At 42.1% G+C, this 17,609-nt stretch overlaps 2 protein-coding genes across 2 annotated transcripts; one reads left to right on the forward strand and one right to left on the reverse strand.

The window, feature by feature from the left end:
* Positions 1 to 19: 19 nt before the first annotated feature.
* Positions 20 to 12,886, reverse strand: naa15a (N-alpha-acetyltransferase 15, NatA auxiliary subunit a). The gene is made up of 20 exons (XM_034598749.1): positions 12,635 to 12,886; positions 11,579 to 11,663; positions 10,550 to 10,654; positions 9,776 to 9,933; positions 9,386 to 9,520; positions 8,516 to 8,669; positions 8,300 to 8,419; positions 7,257 to 7,352; positions 6,739 to 6,845; positions 6,571 to 6,643; positions 6,248 to 6,417; positions 5,998 to 6,150; positions 4,652 to 4,780; positions 3,872 to 4,085; positions 3,341 to 3,534; positions 3,139 to 3,247; positions 2,927 to 3,025; positions 2,075 to 2,218; positions 1,228 to 1,325; positions 20 to 725 (listed from the first exon to the last, which is right to left on the reverse strand). The coding sequence occupies exons 1-20, from the start codon at positions 12,686 to 12,688 to the stop codon at positions 516 to 518; spliced, it is 2,607 nt and encodes an 868-aa protein (XP_034454640.1). The 5' UTR covers positions 12,689 to 12,886; the 3' UTR covers positions 20 to 515.
* A 769-nt stretch (positions 12,887 to 13,655) lies between these two features.
* ndufc1 (NADH:ubiquinone oxidoreductase subunit C1) lies at positions 13,656 to 16,948 on the forward strand. The gene is made up of 4 exons (XM_034598835.1): positions 13,656 to 13,777; positions 14,458 to 14,561; positions 16,566 to 16,637; positions 16,844 to 16,948. Exons 1-3 carry the CDS (start codon positions 13,732 to 13,734, stop codon positions 16,623 to 16,625), a joined length of 210 nt encoding a protein of 69 aa, XP_034454726.1. The 5' UTR covers positions 13,656 to 13,731; the 3' UTR covers positions 16,626 to 16,637; positions 16,844 to 16,948.
* The last annotated feature ends 661 nt before the right edge of the window (positions 16,949 to 17,609 follow it).

Raw genomic sequence — 17,609 nt, forward strand, 5'->3', positions numbered from 1 at the left:
CACCACCACAATGTAACCGTTAAGTTTTGCAAACATTGCTTTATTAATCCATTTGTCAGTTTGTAATATATAAATTACTTTTAAAAACGTGAGAAGCAGATGCACCTACAAGAAAGACATGGCATGAAAACACAGTTATAGAAAACCTAATCTGTGTTTACAGAAGCCATCGGAGCCAGCCAATGTCCACTTCTCCTACCATCCTCTTTGTCTCTGCATATCATATGTTTCTGTTGTTTCTTTCCATTACAGAACAAACAGTGGACAGGGCCTTTTTTATTGTTTAAAAAAAGTTAAGTGGGCATCGCCTTCTTGCATGTGCCAGCTCCCTTGTCTGTCTCTCCTGTGGTGATCAGTCCATCCGGATCAGTGCAGTGTGGGGGGGCGAGTCTCAGCAGCCAAGGCCCAGGAGCTGGAGGGGGTGGGGATGGGGAAAGTGGTGTGTTGGCGGACTAAGGCGTCTGGCAGCGTGTTCACACCTCCTCTTCCTTCTCCTCCATTCCTCTTGAGCGGCCTCACATTTCGTTTACCATGTCATCGTGTTCTCCTGCCGAAAGGTCGCCGTTGGCGCTGACTGTGGTGCTGTTGTCTTGGTAACCAGGAGGCATAAAAGCCAAGCTGTAGGGGTAGATCTTATGGCAGGCGGCTCGGTAAGTCTCAGCAGCCTTCTTCTGACCCTCGCCCAGCTGCCCCCCACGCAAAGCCTCCAGCACCTCAGTACAGACCTGCAGTACACACACCACAGTTCAGCACAATTCATGTGGACATGTTCTCAACTATATCAGGAACTTGAACAGTGAAATGAGATCAGATTCAGTTTTATTACCTTCACCCACCTAACCTGTTCTCGGAGCCACAAAAATATGCCTAAACTACCAACTACCCCTGTTTTAAAGGTGTAATTTGTGTTTTTCGACACCATTAGTCATTGCTATGACACACACACACACACACACACACACACACACACACACACACACACACACACACACACACACACACACACACACACACACACACACACACACACACACACACACACACACACACACACACACACACACACACACACACACACACACACTATGGATACTATTAAGGGAAGGTGGACCATTTAAAAATGCACTGAGTAACATCATAATTTTGAATTGTTGATAAAGCTTCTTATGGGCCAAGGCTATGTGCAGACATACGTGTAGGTTATTTCATATTTCAGTAATCTCTTACCTGGGAGCTTCTTCCAGACAATGACTCATCCAGGGCCGTGGCAATCTCACATGCCATCTTATCAGATGAGGGCTCCAGGTAGACCATCATCTTAGCAGCTGGAAACACAGACACACCTTTTACTGACAGCGGTTTTACATGTTGGATGAGAGGCCAAGGCACTGGGACAGCATCTTGGCCCTGGTAAAACCTGATATTAACAATTGTCCTGAGAGGTTCGATCAGTGTTAAATTCATCTATTCACACCTGGCAATAAAATGCGTCCTGAATGTGTCTCCTGCGACCACCTGTGATCAGATCTCTGCTCTATATGCAAATAAATACATACACCATTTCTGTTCGTAAAGACTAAATGTTTTTTTACTCAGAGACATTGCCATATCTGTTAACTCAGACTGGGTTTGTGTCTGTGTCAGCATTAGCGAGCAAGAAAGAGAGAGGAGTCAGGAGGGACTGAATGAATCTTGTGCAGCTGCTGTGAATAATAAAAAAAAAAGCCCATTTGAGAAAAGTATCAGTCATGTGATGGTGAGTGTTGAACAAATTAACATATGAGCATAAAGGTATATTGGATTAATTGTGAAACTGTAGCAGGACTAAAGACAACAGCTGACAAGGCGGTCACGTTTCCCAGACCACCTCTGAATGTCCGAGTGATCAGATCTCAGGATGCAATGAAGACGCAGTTGGGTGCATTCAGACTTGAAGTTAGGGCTTTAGTTAATCTGTGGCATGGAAGTACGCAAACTGACACACAACAACATTTTGGAGAGGAGGGGGAATTAAACGGATGATGAAAGATGTCGTGTGTGTGTGTGTGTGTGTGTGTGTGCGCATGTTACGTACCAGCCAGTCGGTGTGGGATGGAGTTGGAGTGTTGGCTCAGATAGCTCTTGTTGAAGCTCTGAGGGTTGTTCTCCCCAAACAATCTGGAGATCTCCTGCTTCAACACCGTCCTCACTGCCTCGGCCAAGTCTGCTCCCTCACTCACTGCACAAAACCGAATGAATCTTTCAAAAAAATCTTCAAAAATCAAAAACTGTAATCTTTTAGAATGCACACACTGCGGCGCCGGCAGGAAATCAGCCAATGATGTGCCTTGTGTCACTCACTTGACCACGTTGTCTCCTCTAGAGTTAACATTTGAAAAATGGCGGAGAAGTCAACAGTGTGGGAACACTTTTAAACCTTCAGAGAAGATGGTTAGCTGCACAATGTACAAAGCTGATAGAAATGGCACAGCAGCACTGAGGTTTATATAAGTACAGACATGCATTCAGCACAGTGGAGCTGGTCTGCTGAGAAACAAGAGACCCTGTTGTGAGGGACAGATAAACTTCCAGACACAGGCCCTGTTCAGGAACATTCAGCAGGACAAGCTGTTTTAACATTTGTTCACCAAGTTTGATTATCTAGATGAATTTTACAGATAACAACAGCAGTTCAACTAGGCGTTAGGGCTGTGACGGTAACAGCATTATCGCAATACAGCATAAGATGCTTCCGAGGGATTGAGCTCATAACCAGGGAGGTACCAAGCCCAGGGAGCCATGCACAGCTCCACTGCCCCAGGCAGAGCGCAAAGAGTCAGGGCACAGACTTAGGGACCATGCAATAATATGTTGCTTTGTTACTGTGCGAGAAAGAATCCATACACCACAGCCCTACTAGGTGTACAGTGTTTCCCCTTATGCTCACCTCCTTTGAAGAAACGCACTAGACACTGGTGCAGCCACGGGTTGGAAGGTTCTATGGTTACAGCTCCCTTTATCGACTGCAGCATCAACAGATACTTCTCTGGAGGAGAGAAGAGAATCAAACATGAAATTAGTTGGAATAAGTAAAGGTGGAAACTCATGTTTTTTCCTGATCATAGCAGTATGTTTTACTGCTCTCAGTACGCAACTGACCTTTCCTGAAGTAGATCTCAAAGGCCAGGAGGTGAGTCTCAATTTTGTTGCGCACTAAGTTCTTCAGAGGGATCAAGAACTTCACTGCCTCCTCCAGAGGATTCTCCGTCTGGTAAAACAAGTTAAACATTTCCCACTATTGAACTGAGCCTGTGTATTTATACAGCACAGCTTCTGAAAGAGCTGGTGAATGTGAGCCCACCTTGGCCAGTTTGTCTGGTATTAGCTCCTCCTTTGGCCCACCTATCTCCTCATCATCATCCTCCTTCTTCTTTTTCTGGTTCTTCAGCTGCTTCTCCTTCTCAGCAATCTTCTTCTCCTCCTCTAGCTGGGCCTTCTTCTGGGCTCGTCGCTGTTTGTTTCTCAGCTTCTTCAGCTCCTTGTCTGTCAGGTTCTCTACAGAGAGCAGAATGGTGAAAGGCATTGTTACTTCTTTTCTTATAACAGTGCTACTTTTAAGACACTACTGTAGCCAATTGACCCACTGGAGATTCCTGGAACTACAGAAACACAGGAAATAAAGTAGGAACAAGTCTTAACCCTCTAACAGCCCATTACATTTGTGAGGACCAGCCAAAATGTCCTCACAATGTCAAAATGGCATCACAATGATGGTATTGAACCAATATTGGCCCTCATAACTATAGATAGACATGCACACACACAGTCGCACACACAGTCGCACACACAGTCGCACACACAGTCACACACACAGTCACACACACAGTCTGACCGTTGTCTGCCTGGCTCTCCTTGTTGTCGTCAGTCAGAGGCTTGTCGTGTAGGGCCAAGTAGATCTGGATGGCTGTTCGAGCAGCTTTGTAGAAGAAGGGATGCTGCCGCAGGACGTCCTCCAGCTTCAGCAGGTCCACGTAGGAACGCAACGTCATCTTCCTCATGCAGTAGGTGTGGAAGTCAAACTGGTCGTCTGTGATCTCCACAAAATGCTGATGAGGAGGAGGAGAGAGAGAAGAAAGAGGAACAACACTATATTTAGGTATGCAGGTGTTAGAAGTGACTTTTTTTTTTTTAACCACTGCATTTTGATTTGAATAAATTTAATACAAAATATCCAAAGCAAGGATAACAGAAGTCTATTAGTTTCTAAGGAATCACTTGAATATTTCAGGATGTATTTTTAAATTCAAATAAAAATGTCTTACTGCTGAAACCTGAATTTTGATCTATGGCTTGAATAGCTTATTTGACCTCTGATAGAAGCTTGGATTCAGATTGTTTCCACCATCGGATTTGTCCTATGAATTGATCCCATATAAGTAAACCAAAGACGAGGTAACAGCATACAGCAGAAGTGGAGCTAAGAGACCAATATAGAGAAGTAGTATCATCTTTCCTCTCTTTTAAGTGACAGGGAGAAAATTGCTCCAACATATATGATCGAGCAGAAGGCAACAGAGCTTTCAAGCTGTATATCAGAGTCAGACATAAATAAACAGCACTGTATGTGGTCAAATGTAGACAGTGGTGATAGATGACTCTTGTAGAGACTCACCCTCTCAATCTCGTGACACTTCTTCAGAGCCTCTCCAGACTTGTTCATGGCCTTGTAGGCCAAGGCACACTCAGTCTGGAACCACATGCACTGCATCTCATTTAGGTTCTCCACTGCAGAGGTCCCCTCCTACACCAAAAACACAGACATCATCATGTAGAGCAGGAGTCAAGATGCCCCAGGAAAAGCTTTCACAGACACAGTCGCATCACAATCCCTCACACTTAGAGCTGATCTTTATAAAAACCTGCTGAATTCAGATTAATGTTCCTGGATAAACGGGGCGTCGCTTCTTCTGCAACAATCACACACAAAGTTGTGTGATAATCTGTGAGAAGTACTTCTCTGCTGTCTGCAGCCTGTGTGTGTGTGTGTGTGTGTGTGTGTGTGTGTGTGTGTGTGTGTGTGTGTGTGTGTGGGGGGGTCTGTCACTAACAAAAACTGATAACCACATGTTTTTAGTTATTAATTGATGCTGTTGGATAATGTGCGTCTCGTGTTGTGTGTAGCAGATCAACTACGTGTGCACGGTGCGCACGTGTTTACATACATGCTTCATAAACTAAAAAGCGAATCAACAAACACAAAGTAAACTTCAGTACTGTTCAGGTCCTTATAACGTCCGATTCGTGTTGGTGTTGATTGTAGTGTTGTCACGATACCAAAATCTTGATTTTGATACCAAGTCATGAATTTCGATACAGATACTTTTTCGTAAATAAAGAGTAGCTCTATCTGAGCCAGTGGCACCAGGCTTGTGTAGTAAAAAAAATGGGCTGGAGCAATGATGGTGATAAATTTGTCACAGCAGAGGGTTTAATTATTCTGTGAGGCTACCAGTAGTGTGCAGGCTGATCCTGGGTTTGAGCTTCATCACCATGAAATGCCAGACTTACAATGTCATTTATGCCCATTATTTACATGCTCAATTAAATTGTAGTTTATGTTTCAAGTGTTTTCTTGTTTGTTTGTGTTCATACATGTAGGCTATATATAATTTGGATTGGGGTTAAACCTTGTTTAACATTGCAATAATGATATGACTTGCGATAAATAACCATGAACAGTCCCTGGCTACAGACGCAGATATCACGGACAGCTCCGCAGACTGAGGGAGAAGGCGCCTCCAGGTCCAGGGCAGACACCCAGGGAGCCATGCACAGCTCCACTAAGTCCACTTACAGTGTTAATTTGGGGGGAGAGAGAAACCTTGATTCCATTCACAGACATAGTCTCAAAACTATCCATCTTGAGATAATGTATATTATGATTTGGCGTTTAACAAATAAAATTGAATTGAATCAAAATGTTTTTAAAATAAATATTTCAAACAAACACACACTTACCCGTGTGAACTTGGAGCACATCTCCTCTGCTTCTTTGATGAGGCTGGCTTTCAGCATGTACTTCGCACACTTAGAGTTAATGAAGCGGTCGGCTGTGTCCAGTGCCTGAGCCTCATCCATCCATCGAGCCGCTTCCTTTACGTTGCCTGCGTGCTGCGGAGCCAGGGGCACAGTTTTGAGGATGGGGAGCGTTTAAACACCAGAAACAGTAAGAAAATGTGTGTAATTAATGTGTGAGTTTGTACTAAACCTTGTAGATCTTGGCCTTTATGAGGAAGAGCTCGATGAGTGTGGGTGTGCTGTCAATGGCAGTATTGATGTACTCCAGAGCAAGGCTGGATTGTCCGATGAAGTCAAAGTGCTGTGCCAGGAAATATTGTACCCACAACAAGGTGGTAGGGGGCTCTTCCTTCCCATTATCTGTACACACATTTCAATTCAGACACAATGAGTGTGTGGATTTACAGCACAGATACACAAATGCCTATCTCTGTATCTGTTTTAGATGGTTTGGTGTTTCAAATACACCAAATAAATACTGTAAATGTCAACTCAAAAGCAAGCATCACTTACCATTTTTACTAAACATCCGACAGCTTTTTAAACAGCTTTCATAGCCAACTACTAAATCCTCAATGAGTGTAACCTGCATGAGAAGAAAACAAGTATAAATGTTATTTCAAACCATGAGGGACTGGGATTTAAATGTGGAGCCAAAATTTGTACTTTCATTCTGCTTACCTTTTCTTTGTCAGTGTAGAGGGATTTGAGGGTAGTGAAAACGGGCGGGCAGCCTTTACTGAAGTTCATCCTCAGGTAGCTGTCCAGACATTCACAAAACTTCTCCCCTGGCCAGCACAACACACAGTAAAGGTAAACAAAAGACACATTTGTACGTTTGATCCACTTCAAACCACTGTGACATGAAGAGAACATCAAATGTTCTATTACTGCAGCATAGCTGCACCCATCTTAACATTAATGGTGTCATTCATTAGCCATTACACGCTGCAATCAACATTTACTTCATAATACATTGAACCAAAAAACATGTCTTTTGCTACTTGGAGTATCACGGCTATGTAGCTATACACTGACAGCATTTCTAGAGCTTTCAACCACATCTCATGGCCTTTATCAGCAGATGGAATTCTCACTACGTACACGTTAGTCATCTGAGACAGAATATTTTCACAGCTCATTATATCACTGCTGTCACACAGTCCATATGGTGGTGCTACAGGATGGGCAATGTTTACCTGTGAGGAAACTAAGAGGCAGCCTTCGTGGAACCAGGCCTTTAGGAAACTTCACCCACGATTCCTCGTAAATCTTCTGTCGCTCCTCTATACTGCCTGGAGAAACACACACACAAACACACACTCAGTGTGAGGAGAAAATATATTGTATGCGTATACCCCCTCAGTCAAACTGAAGTCATCTTGACCACCACTAAAAGATGATGAAATGTAGAGTCCTATTTCCATGGAGGTGCGATGACATGTGCAAACAGTGATCTGATTGAAATCAGTTGTGCCTGTGTGTGTGGTATTCTGGTGTCCAGTGCAGACTGCACAGAGTAAAGCCGTTTTCAGACGTGACCTGTGGGTTAAGTCTGGAGAATTAGGTCCAGACTTTACCCGCAGTTTGCCCTTTCAAACATGTACAACTCACTGAGAGGTTCTCTGCACAGACGCCTTCACAGCAGCAACAATTATTACATTATATTATTCAAGCGAGGGGCGGTGCAGCCGGGTGCAGCAGGCAGAGGCAGGAAGTAACGCATTAATTCCACTGCGGCGATCACATCATTTCCTTGACAACACACCTGTGTCAGCTCTTACCCAACAAACTCTCTTAGGTGCAGCACACAAGTCTAAACTGAATGAAAGTCAAATCAGTGTGGAGAGCTCAGGACCATTCAGTCATTCATTAACTGTTGTAGCCAGATTTTTTGAATTGTCTTGTTTTGTAAATTACAGCACAATTGTAATAACAGTAACAGTCTAAATACTTTTTAAAGCACTTTGTAAAAATCTAAAACAAGTTTATATATCCAATTGTCAGGCTAGTGAAGATGCACACCTGTAGTGTAGGACACCACTTTTTCACCTGGAGATATGTCTTTTCTATTTTTTTTTTCATTTTTGCATCTGTTGTGTGATAGAAGCATCATCAACCCCTCCTAAAAATGCAATATATATATATATATATATATATATATATATATATATATATATATATGCAAAAAAATACAAGAGTCAAGTGGAAGCACACAGTGTTGCATGAGGATAGTGCTCACCTGGCTTTAAGGCCTTTTCCAGGCCCTGGTAATAGGCCCAGTTCTCAGGGTTCCTCTCCTGGAGTCTCCTGTAGACCTCTAAAGCCTCCTCTGGCCTATCCAGCCTCAACAGCAGTTCTCCTACACACACACACAGTTAGATTAATGCCTTCAGGACATACCACATACACACATAACACATAGTTTTGCTGTATGACACACAACAGATCAGCTCACCTCTTGTCTCTTCCACAGCCAGTTTGTCACAGATCTGTTTTTCATAGTTGTTGAGGTGATCAAGAGCCTCCTTGTGGAGACTGGCCTCCCTCAGAACCTGGTTCTGATACAGCAACAGCTCACTGTACTCATAATCCACCTTGTCTGGAGAGGTCTGACACACGCATTCAAGCAGGCACACACACAGAAATGAAAAGGGTAAAAGAAACGTGTGAGTCGAGTCATTCAAGTAGAATAGTTTTTTTACTTCTTTGACTATTTACAGGATCATTTGTGTTTATTAGAGTTATTGCGTTGTAAATTTTGTGGAAACCCCAGAGAAGACAATGCTGTTGTGTGTGGGTCAACAAGACCATTCCATGGAGCACACAGCTCTGGATATTTCACAGTCTTCTACAGGTGAGAAAATTCAAAATATTTCAACACCATTCGCATCACCCGATTCACATTAGCTTTAGTGTGAACGCACTATTAAGCTGTACTTCTTGAGCATGATAAATCCTTATTGTAATCGTACACTTATCATTGTCACATTATCAGTTTGTGTCATCGCTAACAGGTGAAGTATTGGAGACTGTTCATTTTTGTTGACACCATATACTATAGAATGTTAATTCACCCCTCAGAATTTGGACACACTAGTCGTTTTCAGACATGAACTCCAGAGTTTGCCTTTCACATATGAACAAGGCAGCAGGAGATTCTCTGCAGCAGGCAGGACATAACGTGTCTTTGTTTACAGCACATCGACAACAGCGTCGGCTCTCCTGTCTTCTTTCTATCCATGTAAGAGTGGATCTGATATTTGCCTTGAATTATGTTTCAAGAAATCTGCTCAGTTCTGCTGAGCAGTCCACCACTTTTTCCTACCTGTTGTGTTTTGCGGAATTCCTCCACGATCTTGGCAGCCATCTCAAAGTCCTCTAACAGGTGATAGGCCACAGCATATCCAATCCAGGAGGCGCGCTGGGCAGGACGGAGCTGCAGCAGCTGGTACCGAGTCTCCTGCAGAGAGACAACCATCACAATACACCAAATTACAGGCAGTTATTTATGATACATTTTGAAGTCCATCAACTCTTAGCCTCTCCTGTGTCGATCTTCACCATCTATCTTTGCCATCTTGTGCAGCAGGATGAATCTCTGTCTGACCATAGTTGCGCATCCCGACTCGATTTATCCATTCTGATCCTGTTGCCCTCTATCTAGACTTTATTATCTGAAGGTTTTTTTAATTAATCTCTGTGAGGTGATCCTCACCCTGTATCCCTCTAGGTCTCTCATCTGGATCTGCAGCAGGGAGAGGTCTCGCAGGATCTGCAGGTTGTCCTTGTCCCACTTCAGAGCGTTGCGGTAACACTTGATGGCCTCATCGTACTTTTTGTCCGAGCGTTGTAGCAGGCCATACACATGCCAGCCTGGGGGGGTGAGTTCAGGAAAAAACATACAAAATACAACAACAACAACAACAACAACAGCCACTACCTGGTGTTGATACCAGTCCTGCAAACTAGGGTTGTGCTGATGATATCTGGATGATAATGGTTAGAGCGATCATCCAATATCAAGACAATGTTAACCTCCCATCAGTGAATAAAACTATTGTTGAGGCTGGCCACTCTAGCATGTGAGGCACCATTTCTTTGTTCCTGTGACATCAGTACCGTCGGAGTGAGTATGAAGATGACAGTTACCAACAGCATCTGTTCATTTGTTTTTGTTCATTACAAAGTCTGACTTCCTCTTATCTACTATTTACTTTGACATTATTTAAATTATACACTTTCCTTGAGGGCCTATTGGTCTGGTTTATTCATGCTATCAGTAAGAAATGGATCAAAATAAAGATCCCTATGTTTTACTACGGAGAAGATTGCCAAACGTGCAATGTCAAGGGTTTCAAGGGTGACATAAGTGACAAAGATGGTGGTGGCGGGGCGGCAGATTTTTTTCCAGCAGTAAGCTCTAACAAACTGTTATGTGGAAATGTGTAACATAAAAGCTGGGAGCACTGGAGGACTGATGAAAAGATACAGACGTGACTCTTAAGGTCATTACGCAGGCCTCGTCTCACCAGCTCGTAGGCCTCCTCCTTCTTTCCAAGACAGTTGAGGGTTAAACCCTTCATGGCCAGCGTCTCTGGAAAAGAGGGGAGGAGGGGTGGGGAGGAGTGAGACATCAAGGGAAATCAAAGTTGATAGGAATTATCAAGAATGACACTGACTATGTTGACAAACTCAATTTAAATATAATATATTATAGAATGACCAGTATGACACTGTACTGTCCCAAGTCTTATAAGAAACGGAATAGAATTGTGGGTCTTAAACACTGATGAACATGTATGTGAGAGTAGGTCTTGGTTGCTGTAGGTATTCCTACTCTCCACAATGGGACTGAGGCATTTTCCAAGAGAATGCTACTACACTGTAAGAAATGAGGGACAAAATCCACAGCCCTTGTTCCACGTTGAAATGCACTTGGCTGAGGATCATTTCAAACTTCAACTGGCCCACTGAGATAGATCCAGCTGATATATTTTTCCTCCCGACCAGAGAAAGGCTTAGTAGCTGTAATTCAAGGTATTTTGCACGGTGCCTTCAGCCAAATGACAGTAAAAGAGCACTTAAGAGACACGTCAAAATGAATGTAAAAGGTGGAGCGGTCACACAAAAATGTAGTCTGTGGAGAACAGTGACCTGCTATACAACCATTAGTGATCGGGAGAAAGTCTTTGACGCAGCGGCTCATTGCCAAGCTAATAACAGAAAAGAGCAGAATTATAGATGTTTGCCACCAACTCTGGATTATGGAACCATCAACTCAGATTAGCAAGTAGCAAATCACGGATAAGGTGAGCAGCAGGCTAACTTACATAGATGATCATACATTAAGTAACATTAGTCAGTGAAGTTAGATATAAGCTTATTTAAGAGTAACGCTGTGTAACAACTCGTTTACTCTCTCCTCAAACACAGCGGGAACAAGGCGACAGTGAAGCATGATGTTTCTCACAGTGTCCTAAGCAGTTCATTGACAGTAAACAAGTAGCTCTTCTCTTACCTCCATGCTCTGCAAACTTTGGGTTGCCCAGGATCTGTTTGCAGAACTTCAGGCCATTTCTGTACTGCTTGTGCTCGTAACATCTCTGCAACAGAAGACAGAGCAGATTTTACACGGGGCGTCTGAGGCCAACAGTCTGTCATCCTGATCCTCAGAGTCGGGTTAGAGTGCAGGAAAAGGACGTGACTGAAACTGCACTGACTGTAGAAACTGAGCCAGAAGGAACAACCCCGGTTACTGGTGCTTCCTGCGGTGTGTGAGAAAAGCATCACGTACACCAAACCCGGCCTCCCTGACAGGCCAGTCGGTGGGAGACTGTGGCCCTGAGGTAAATGAAGGAAGCATCAGGTGAGAGAGCAGTGCACATGATGGAGGGCTGCTGATGAGATGGAATCAGACCAGTGGTCAGAGAGCAGACACCAGGGACTCAAACCCTGCTCACGTTAGAACTCACGAACTAAAAGTGTGCACGATATATTAAAGCAATGGCTCAGTATAGAAGTGACCGTCACAGTGTTAGTGTTCAATATTTGTAGAATTTAATTTGTTTCTAATAATCACTGTCAAAAAGTGAGCATCATATCAACATTACATTCCTAACTAAGTGCATTAAGTTTAGTTGGACGGTACCTGCCTGACTTTACACGCGTATTAACGACACCTATGGGATGCACAGGACAGATATGAATAAACTTCCCCGACACGTTTCCAGGCTGAAAGTACGAAGTGCTGCTGAACTACTGAAGTATCTCCAGCTAAGTTGTGTGTGGCTGTCATGTGTCAGGCAGCTTTGTCACTCACACACTTCAGATGAAACAAGGCCAAAGCACAGCTAGGACAACACATGGCAGTTTGCTAACCCCCCATTCTGCTCCATTAACACCACTGCTACAACTACTGCCTACTAACAGAGGAATGGTGGTTACAATGAGTTTGGTGCACTGGATATCGTTGGTTAATTCACGAGCAACTCCCTCGCTACTTGCCACAACTGGTGGCTACTTGGCAAACTAGCTTTAGCCTGCAAGCTAACGTTAACTCAGGCATGTAGCCTACCAAAATCCTCTTGAAGAGGGCATTCTCCTTCGGCGGGAGGCTGATTGAGGGCATGGTGCTGGCTTCCTACGCCTCCGTCGCTCCGCACATGAATAATATCCTCCAGGAGTCAGGGGTCCTGGTCTGTCTCTGTCTCTTCTTGCTCCTCTCTCACGTGTTGAAGCCGAGGCCCCCTTCCGAGCAAAATGGCCGACGCGCATGCCAGGCTGCTCTGAGTCTGCGTGTCTGTCACTGTCAGAGAGAACTCAGAGGACAGATGGTACCATGCCTCGGTGTTTTATTCTATGATACATTTAATCATAAAAAACACAACTTTTCCAGGTTTAGATATAATCACCAGTGCTCCCCTGTTTCCTACCTTCTGATCAAACCTATACATTTAGCAAATGATCCCTTCAAATGAGTTTATCATTTTGTAACTTATTGTGTAGCTCCTCATGTCGCTTAAATCTTTGAAAGGAGAGATGAAACTCTTCATATCATCCTCGGCCAGGCAGTTTTATTTATAAAGTACATACACAGGTAGATTCAAGGTACAGCACAGGGACATTTAAAAACACAGACAAAATTAAAAGAAATCAATTTCAAATCAGAGAGAAACTACTTCAAGCATAATAAAAGAAATTAAAAGAGGTAAAGGAAACAAAGAAATGTTGAATGAGTTAAATAATACAAATAAAATAGATTGAAGTGTAAAATAACATTATAATTGAATAAAATACAATGATATTAAGACATTGTAAAATTGTTTAGTTAAAGGCACTAGTGGATAAAATAAAAATTCTGTTTGCAGACAAGATGTTTGGTGGCAATGTTTAATTTCACTCATGCTTGGATTTCATTTAGAGGCATGACTTATGTCAAACCGAGTTACACCAGATACACTCACTTCAAAGAAAGAAATGAAAGTATCTGTTTAGTTATATTTCACAACTGTCATTAAATAAAAGGCTTTTATTAAATATAAAATACTCCTGAGTGGCCGTTCGATTTATCTGTGATCTCTGAATCATCTACTCAGCCTTGCAAGGAAGGCTAATCGACCGCGGAGCTGCAGGATCGAACATCGGGACGCAGGGGTCTGTTTTTCAGCCACAATGGTTTTCAACCGGTTTTTACTGAGAGCTGCTCTCGACAGCAGAGGTGAGTTGATATAACAATCATGTCTGCATGGTTGTAGTTTTCCTCACAGTGTGTGTTTTATCTCACTGTTCACTCCGCCGCCGTCGCTGTTATTTCTAAGCCTGACCTTAGCTTAGCATTCCTGTAGCATTGCAGTCAAACAGGCCACTTTTCTCCTCAGAGTTGTGAATAACTCGTACCCATTGTGATTGTATATGGAAGAACAGTCCGGCCAATCACATGGGTCCCCAGTTTCACAGTGGTCCATTCATATCACGTCTTACTGATGTATTATGATGTTCCCCTTCATGGCTGTGTCATGTACTGACTACATATTAAACCTGGGTGATATGGTCAAAAACGATATCAAGATAAAAAAATATTCATATGAATCGATATTGATAATTATCACCACATATGTCACATAATCACATTATATTTATTTTAACTTTTAAGACTGATTTTTGCTCCTGAGTGAAGATTGTAGTTCGATCAATTATGTGTTACACGTCCTCACTGTGCTTGCACAATGCATAAGCATTATATTGATATGTCTATATTGAAGCTTTACTATTTTTCTATTGATGAAAACGTTATGGTGATAATTATTGATACGGTTTTATTGCCCATCACCATCCCATATATGTATATTTTCATTAGAGTCTGTGTGGTATTCATGCTGTTGTGGTGTTCTTTTTCAGTTGGATCCAGGTCCATGTTCACGAGCAGCAAGCCTGACACTGTCAACCCCAACTGGCTGCGAGTTGGACTTGCCTTTGGAAGTTCGGTTTTCCTTTGGGGCCTGGTAAATGATCACATAAATTCACCTATACACCCTATCTACTAATTCCAGGAGTCTCTGTTTGTCTGTATCTGGAACTATTTATCTTAATCACACTTGGCATGTGTATTTTTAATGGCCTGAGTAAGTGCAGTAAGCAATTTTAGAGTGATTTGGACATGCGAAACGTTGAAGCGAACAGCACTTGAAAGCAGCGGCGGCTCGGACTCATCAACATTAGCGATGTCGATCACTACAACAATGGGTGCACTTATGACAACGACAACTGATTCCGATTCTCCATTTCAGTCACTGAGTCCAGTTTCACTGAACTGTGAATAAACATGTGAACAGCCCTTTGTGCTGCAGCGGTGGTTTCAGGGTTCTGTGGATTGAATTCAGTCACTTTTACACTTTCTGAACCAAAGCTGCAACCAGCATTGCGACAGACCAAGCACAGCACTGTACTAGAAATATTAATTGTAGAGCTCAATGCATTATGTTTTCCAGGGTTTCTCTCAGTCTACTCTGTTCATACATCAAACATGCCATAATTTACCAGATACATGCCTAATAACTATACTTTTTTGTTAATAGCTTTTTTCCTGAATCATACTACATACAAGGCATGGTTTAGCACCCACTGTCTCTCAGAGTGTCCGGCATTATCTCACCCAGGAGAGGGCAGCAATGAACAGCAATCTTTAATCATTTGAAATGTGTCTTTTAAACTGTTGAAGGATACAGTACCTGATCAGAGAATACTGGGCCTCAAATTCAAAAGAATAGCTGTGACAATTTATCAGGTTCACCCAGATGCAGTAAAATAGTAATACACACTTGCAATACATCCTCCTTTCATCATGATGATTGTTTTTAATGAATCTGTTTGAAAGAAGTTTAAATTAATTTTAAGGAGGAGGGTGCAGTTTGTGTAGCTGTTGAACTGCACTAGGTTATACTGAGATGTGTTCCTAATATATTGACCATCACATTCATATGACTCAAGGTTGACAAAATATGAATATCCTTTTTTATAATCATGGGAATTATTGAATAGTGTGCAGATAATCAGGGGGTTTCGTTTATCATGTTGTTCTGAGCTGCACTGATAGAATAAGAGTCAGATCATCGACACTGTCAGGAATTCTGTCACAATGAAACAATCTTTGAACTCAAATTAAGATATTATAGTTAGGATGTATTTATTTAGTGTGATAAACTTCCCCTCTGTTTGTTAGAGGCTCTGTTTAAAAAACAGAGTGGAGACATTAAAAGTCTTGAACATCAAAACCAATCAACTCATCATTAAATATCTGCTGCTTTTTAGATACTTTATGGAACCCAAAGGTAATACAGAAACTTAAAACACAGGGCAAGAAAAGCCCTTAAGAATTATGGAGGTAAAAAGTAATCTGATTGGACAGAAGCTGGGCTGTTGACAGTTTTCAGTCTGATCCTCTGATAATAAGCACTGGAGCAAGTTGGGTGTGGAGCACAAGTTACCATGGTAATGTAATCCTTTGACAAGTGAACCATAACCATGAATCCTGCTACCTACTACAGGCCTCAAATGATCCTGAGAGAGTTTTGTAGCTGCAGCTCATTCTCTGGGGAATCTATGCTTTGATCAGAGGCAGCCATCCTTGCAACCACGTAATCCAAAATTTTGCAATGACGAAGCAAAGATGTAGTCGTTACATTGATGTGGACCCCAGCCAAGAACAGCTTGACCTAGAGACACAATCAACACTGCATTTGCCTGTGTCCTCAACAATTCACACATGAAGTTTGAATCAATCAGTGCTGTCAAAATAATCAGACAGAACAAGAGACAAAAAGACAGAGGCAGATTCCTCCATTTAGTCCTTTTGAAATCTGCAACCACACTGAAGACAAACACTCATTAATGTAGATCAGGAAGATGGTTAAGATTTGTGAATTATGATGGTAATAGGAATATAAATAATGATGTGTTATAACCAGATGGAACATTAAATTCCTTGTGGCATTGTCTTCTACCTGCAGCTCTTCAGGCAGCACAGCACAGACGTGCATGAGTACAAAGTTAGAAATGGACTGGAATAACCCAACATGCTGGTATGTGAGTGCCTTTTTATCTTGATCATAATACATTTTTACTGCATAAATAATACGTCATAAGTCATTTATCATTCTTTAATCTGATGCATATATTGCCAAATAGTATTCAAATTCTGTCTTCCGGTGTGAAAACACCGTCTTAGGTGTTTAAATGGATGAAGAAAAAAAAACATGATACGTGATGTCGTTTTTTTCCTGTGCAGGGGCTCGTCGCGTCCTCTGGGATTCACCCGTTTCTCCACTTGTTTCTTTTTCCACTGCTCCTGATTCCTGTATTCTCTGTAAAATAAAGATATATTATGTCAAATATATTTGATAGGAGGCTTGATCATTGTGTTCACACAAACCCACAGTTGCTGGTATGTTACAAATGATATGTATTATAAATGTCTGAGATACTTATATTCCAAACATCTTTTCAAGTGTGGCTTAAATCAAATGTTATAGCTTGTGAAATATCCCATATCCTGCTGGAATATCACATATCACTTCTGGTACAAGTTAAACTGAACACAGCTTATTGGCAGTTTGGGTTATAATTGTACATATTGATGCTGCTGTACACGTTGCTGCTGATTATTTTCTGTTCATTTGCACACAGTATCCCCTCAATAAGGCCTACCTTTTAAATGTCTATATTTTGTGCATCAGTACGTTTACAAAGAATCTTGAAACCTTTCGGTCACCATTCTGCCACAGGGACTACACTTTCAGAATACACAAACCAACATATCAGCACCAAAGCCCAATTTACAGTGTTCAACTCAAAGAAGGTAACCCGATGCTTCAAACGTTTGGAACAACAAGGCTAACTCTGTTGTCATTGTTGAACACTGACAATATTTTGGTTTTAAAAAATGCAGTTGGTGAAGTTGGACACATCTGTATATGTAAAGAAAGTATTTAATGAAGCTGAGGAAATTCTTATTGTCAGAATATAATATATCAGTATAGGCTCCAGTTAGATTA

This window comes from Hippoglossus hippoglossus, chromosome 10 (assembly GCF_009819705.1).
Source record: "Hippoglossus hippoglossus isolate fHipHip1 chromosome 10, fHipHip1.pri, whole genome shotgun sequence".
Classification (NCBI taxonomy): domain Eukaryota; kingdom Metazoa; phylum Chordata; class Actinopteri; order Pleuronectiformes; family Pleuronectidae; genus Hippoglossus; species Hippoglossus hippoglossus.

Coding starts and splice junctions, on each gene's coding strand:
- ndufc1 (XM_034598835.1), top strand. CDS start 13,732: ATGGTTTTCAACCGGTTTTTACTGAGAGCTGCTCTCGACAGCAGAG. Junction 13,778..14,457: donor AGCTGCTCTCGACAGCAGAG/GTGAGTTGATAT, acceptor GTTCTTTTTCAG/TTGGATCCAGGTCCATGTTC. Junction 14,562..16,565: donor CGGTTTTCCTTTGGGGCCTG/GTAAATGATCAC, acceptor TTCTACCTGCAG/CTCTTCAGGCAGCACAGCAC.
- naa15a (XM_034598749.1), bottom strand. CDS start 12,688: ATGCCCTCAATCAGCCTCCCGCCGAAGGAGAATGCCCTCTTCAAGAGG. Junction 11,664..12,634: donor CCCTCTTCAAGAGGATTTTG/GTAGGCTACATG, acceptor CTTCTGTTGCAG/AGATGTTACGAGCACAAGCA. Junction 726..1,227: donor TGTCTGGAAGAAGCTCCCAG/GTAAGAGATTAC, acceptor TGTGTACTGCAG/GTCTGTACTGAGGTGCTGGA.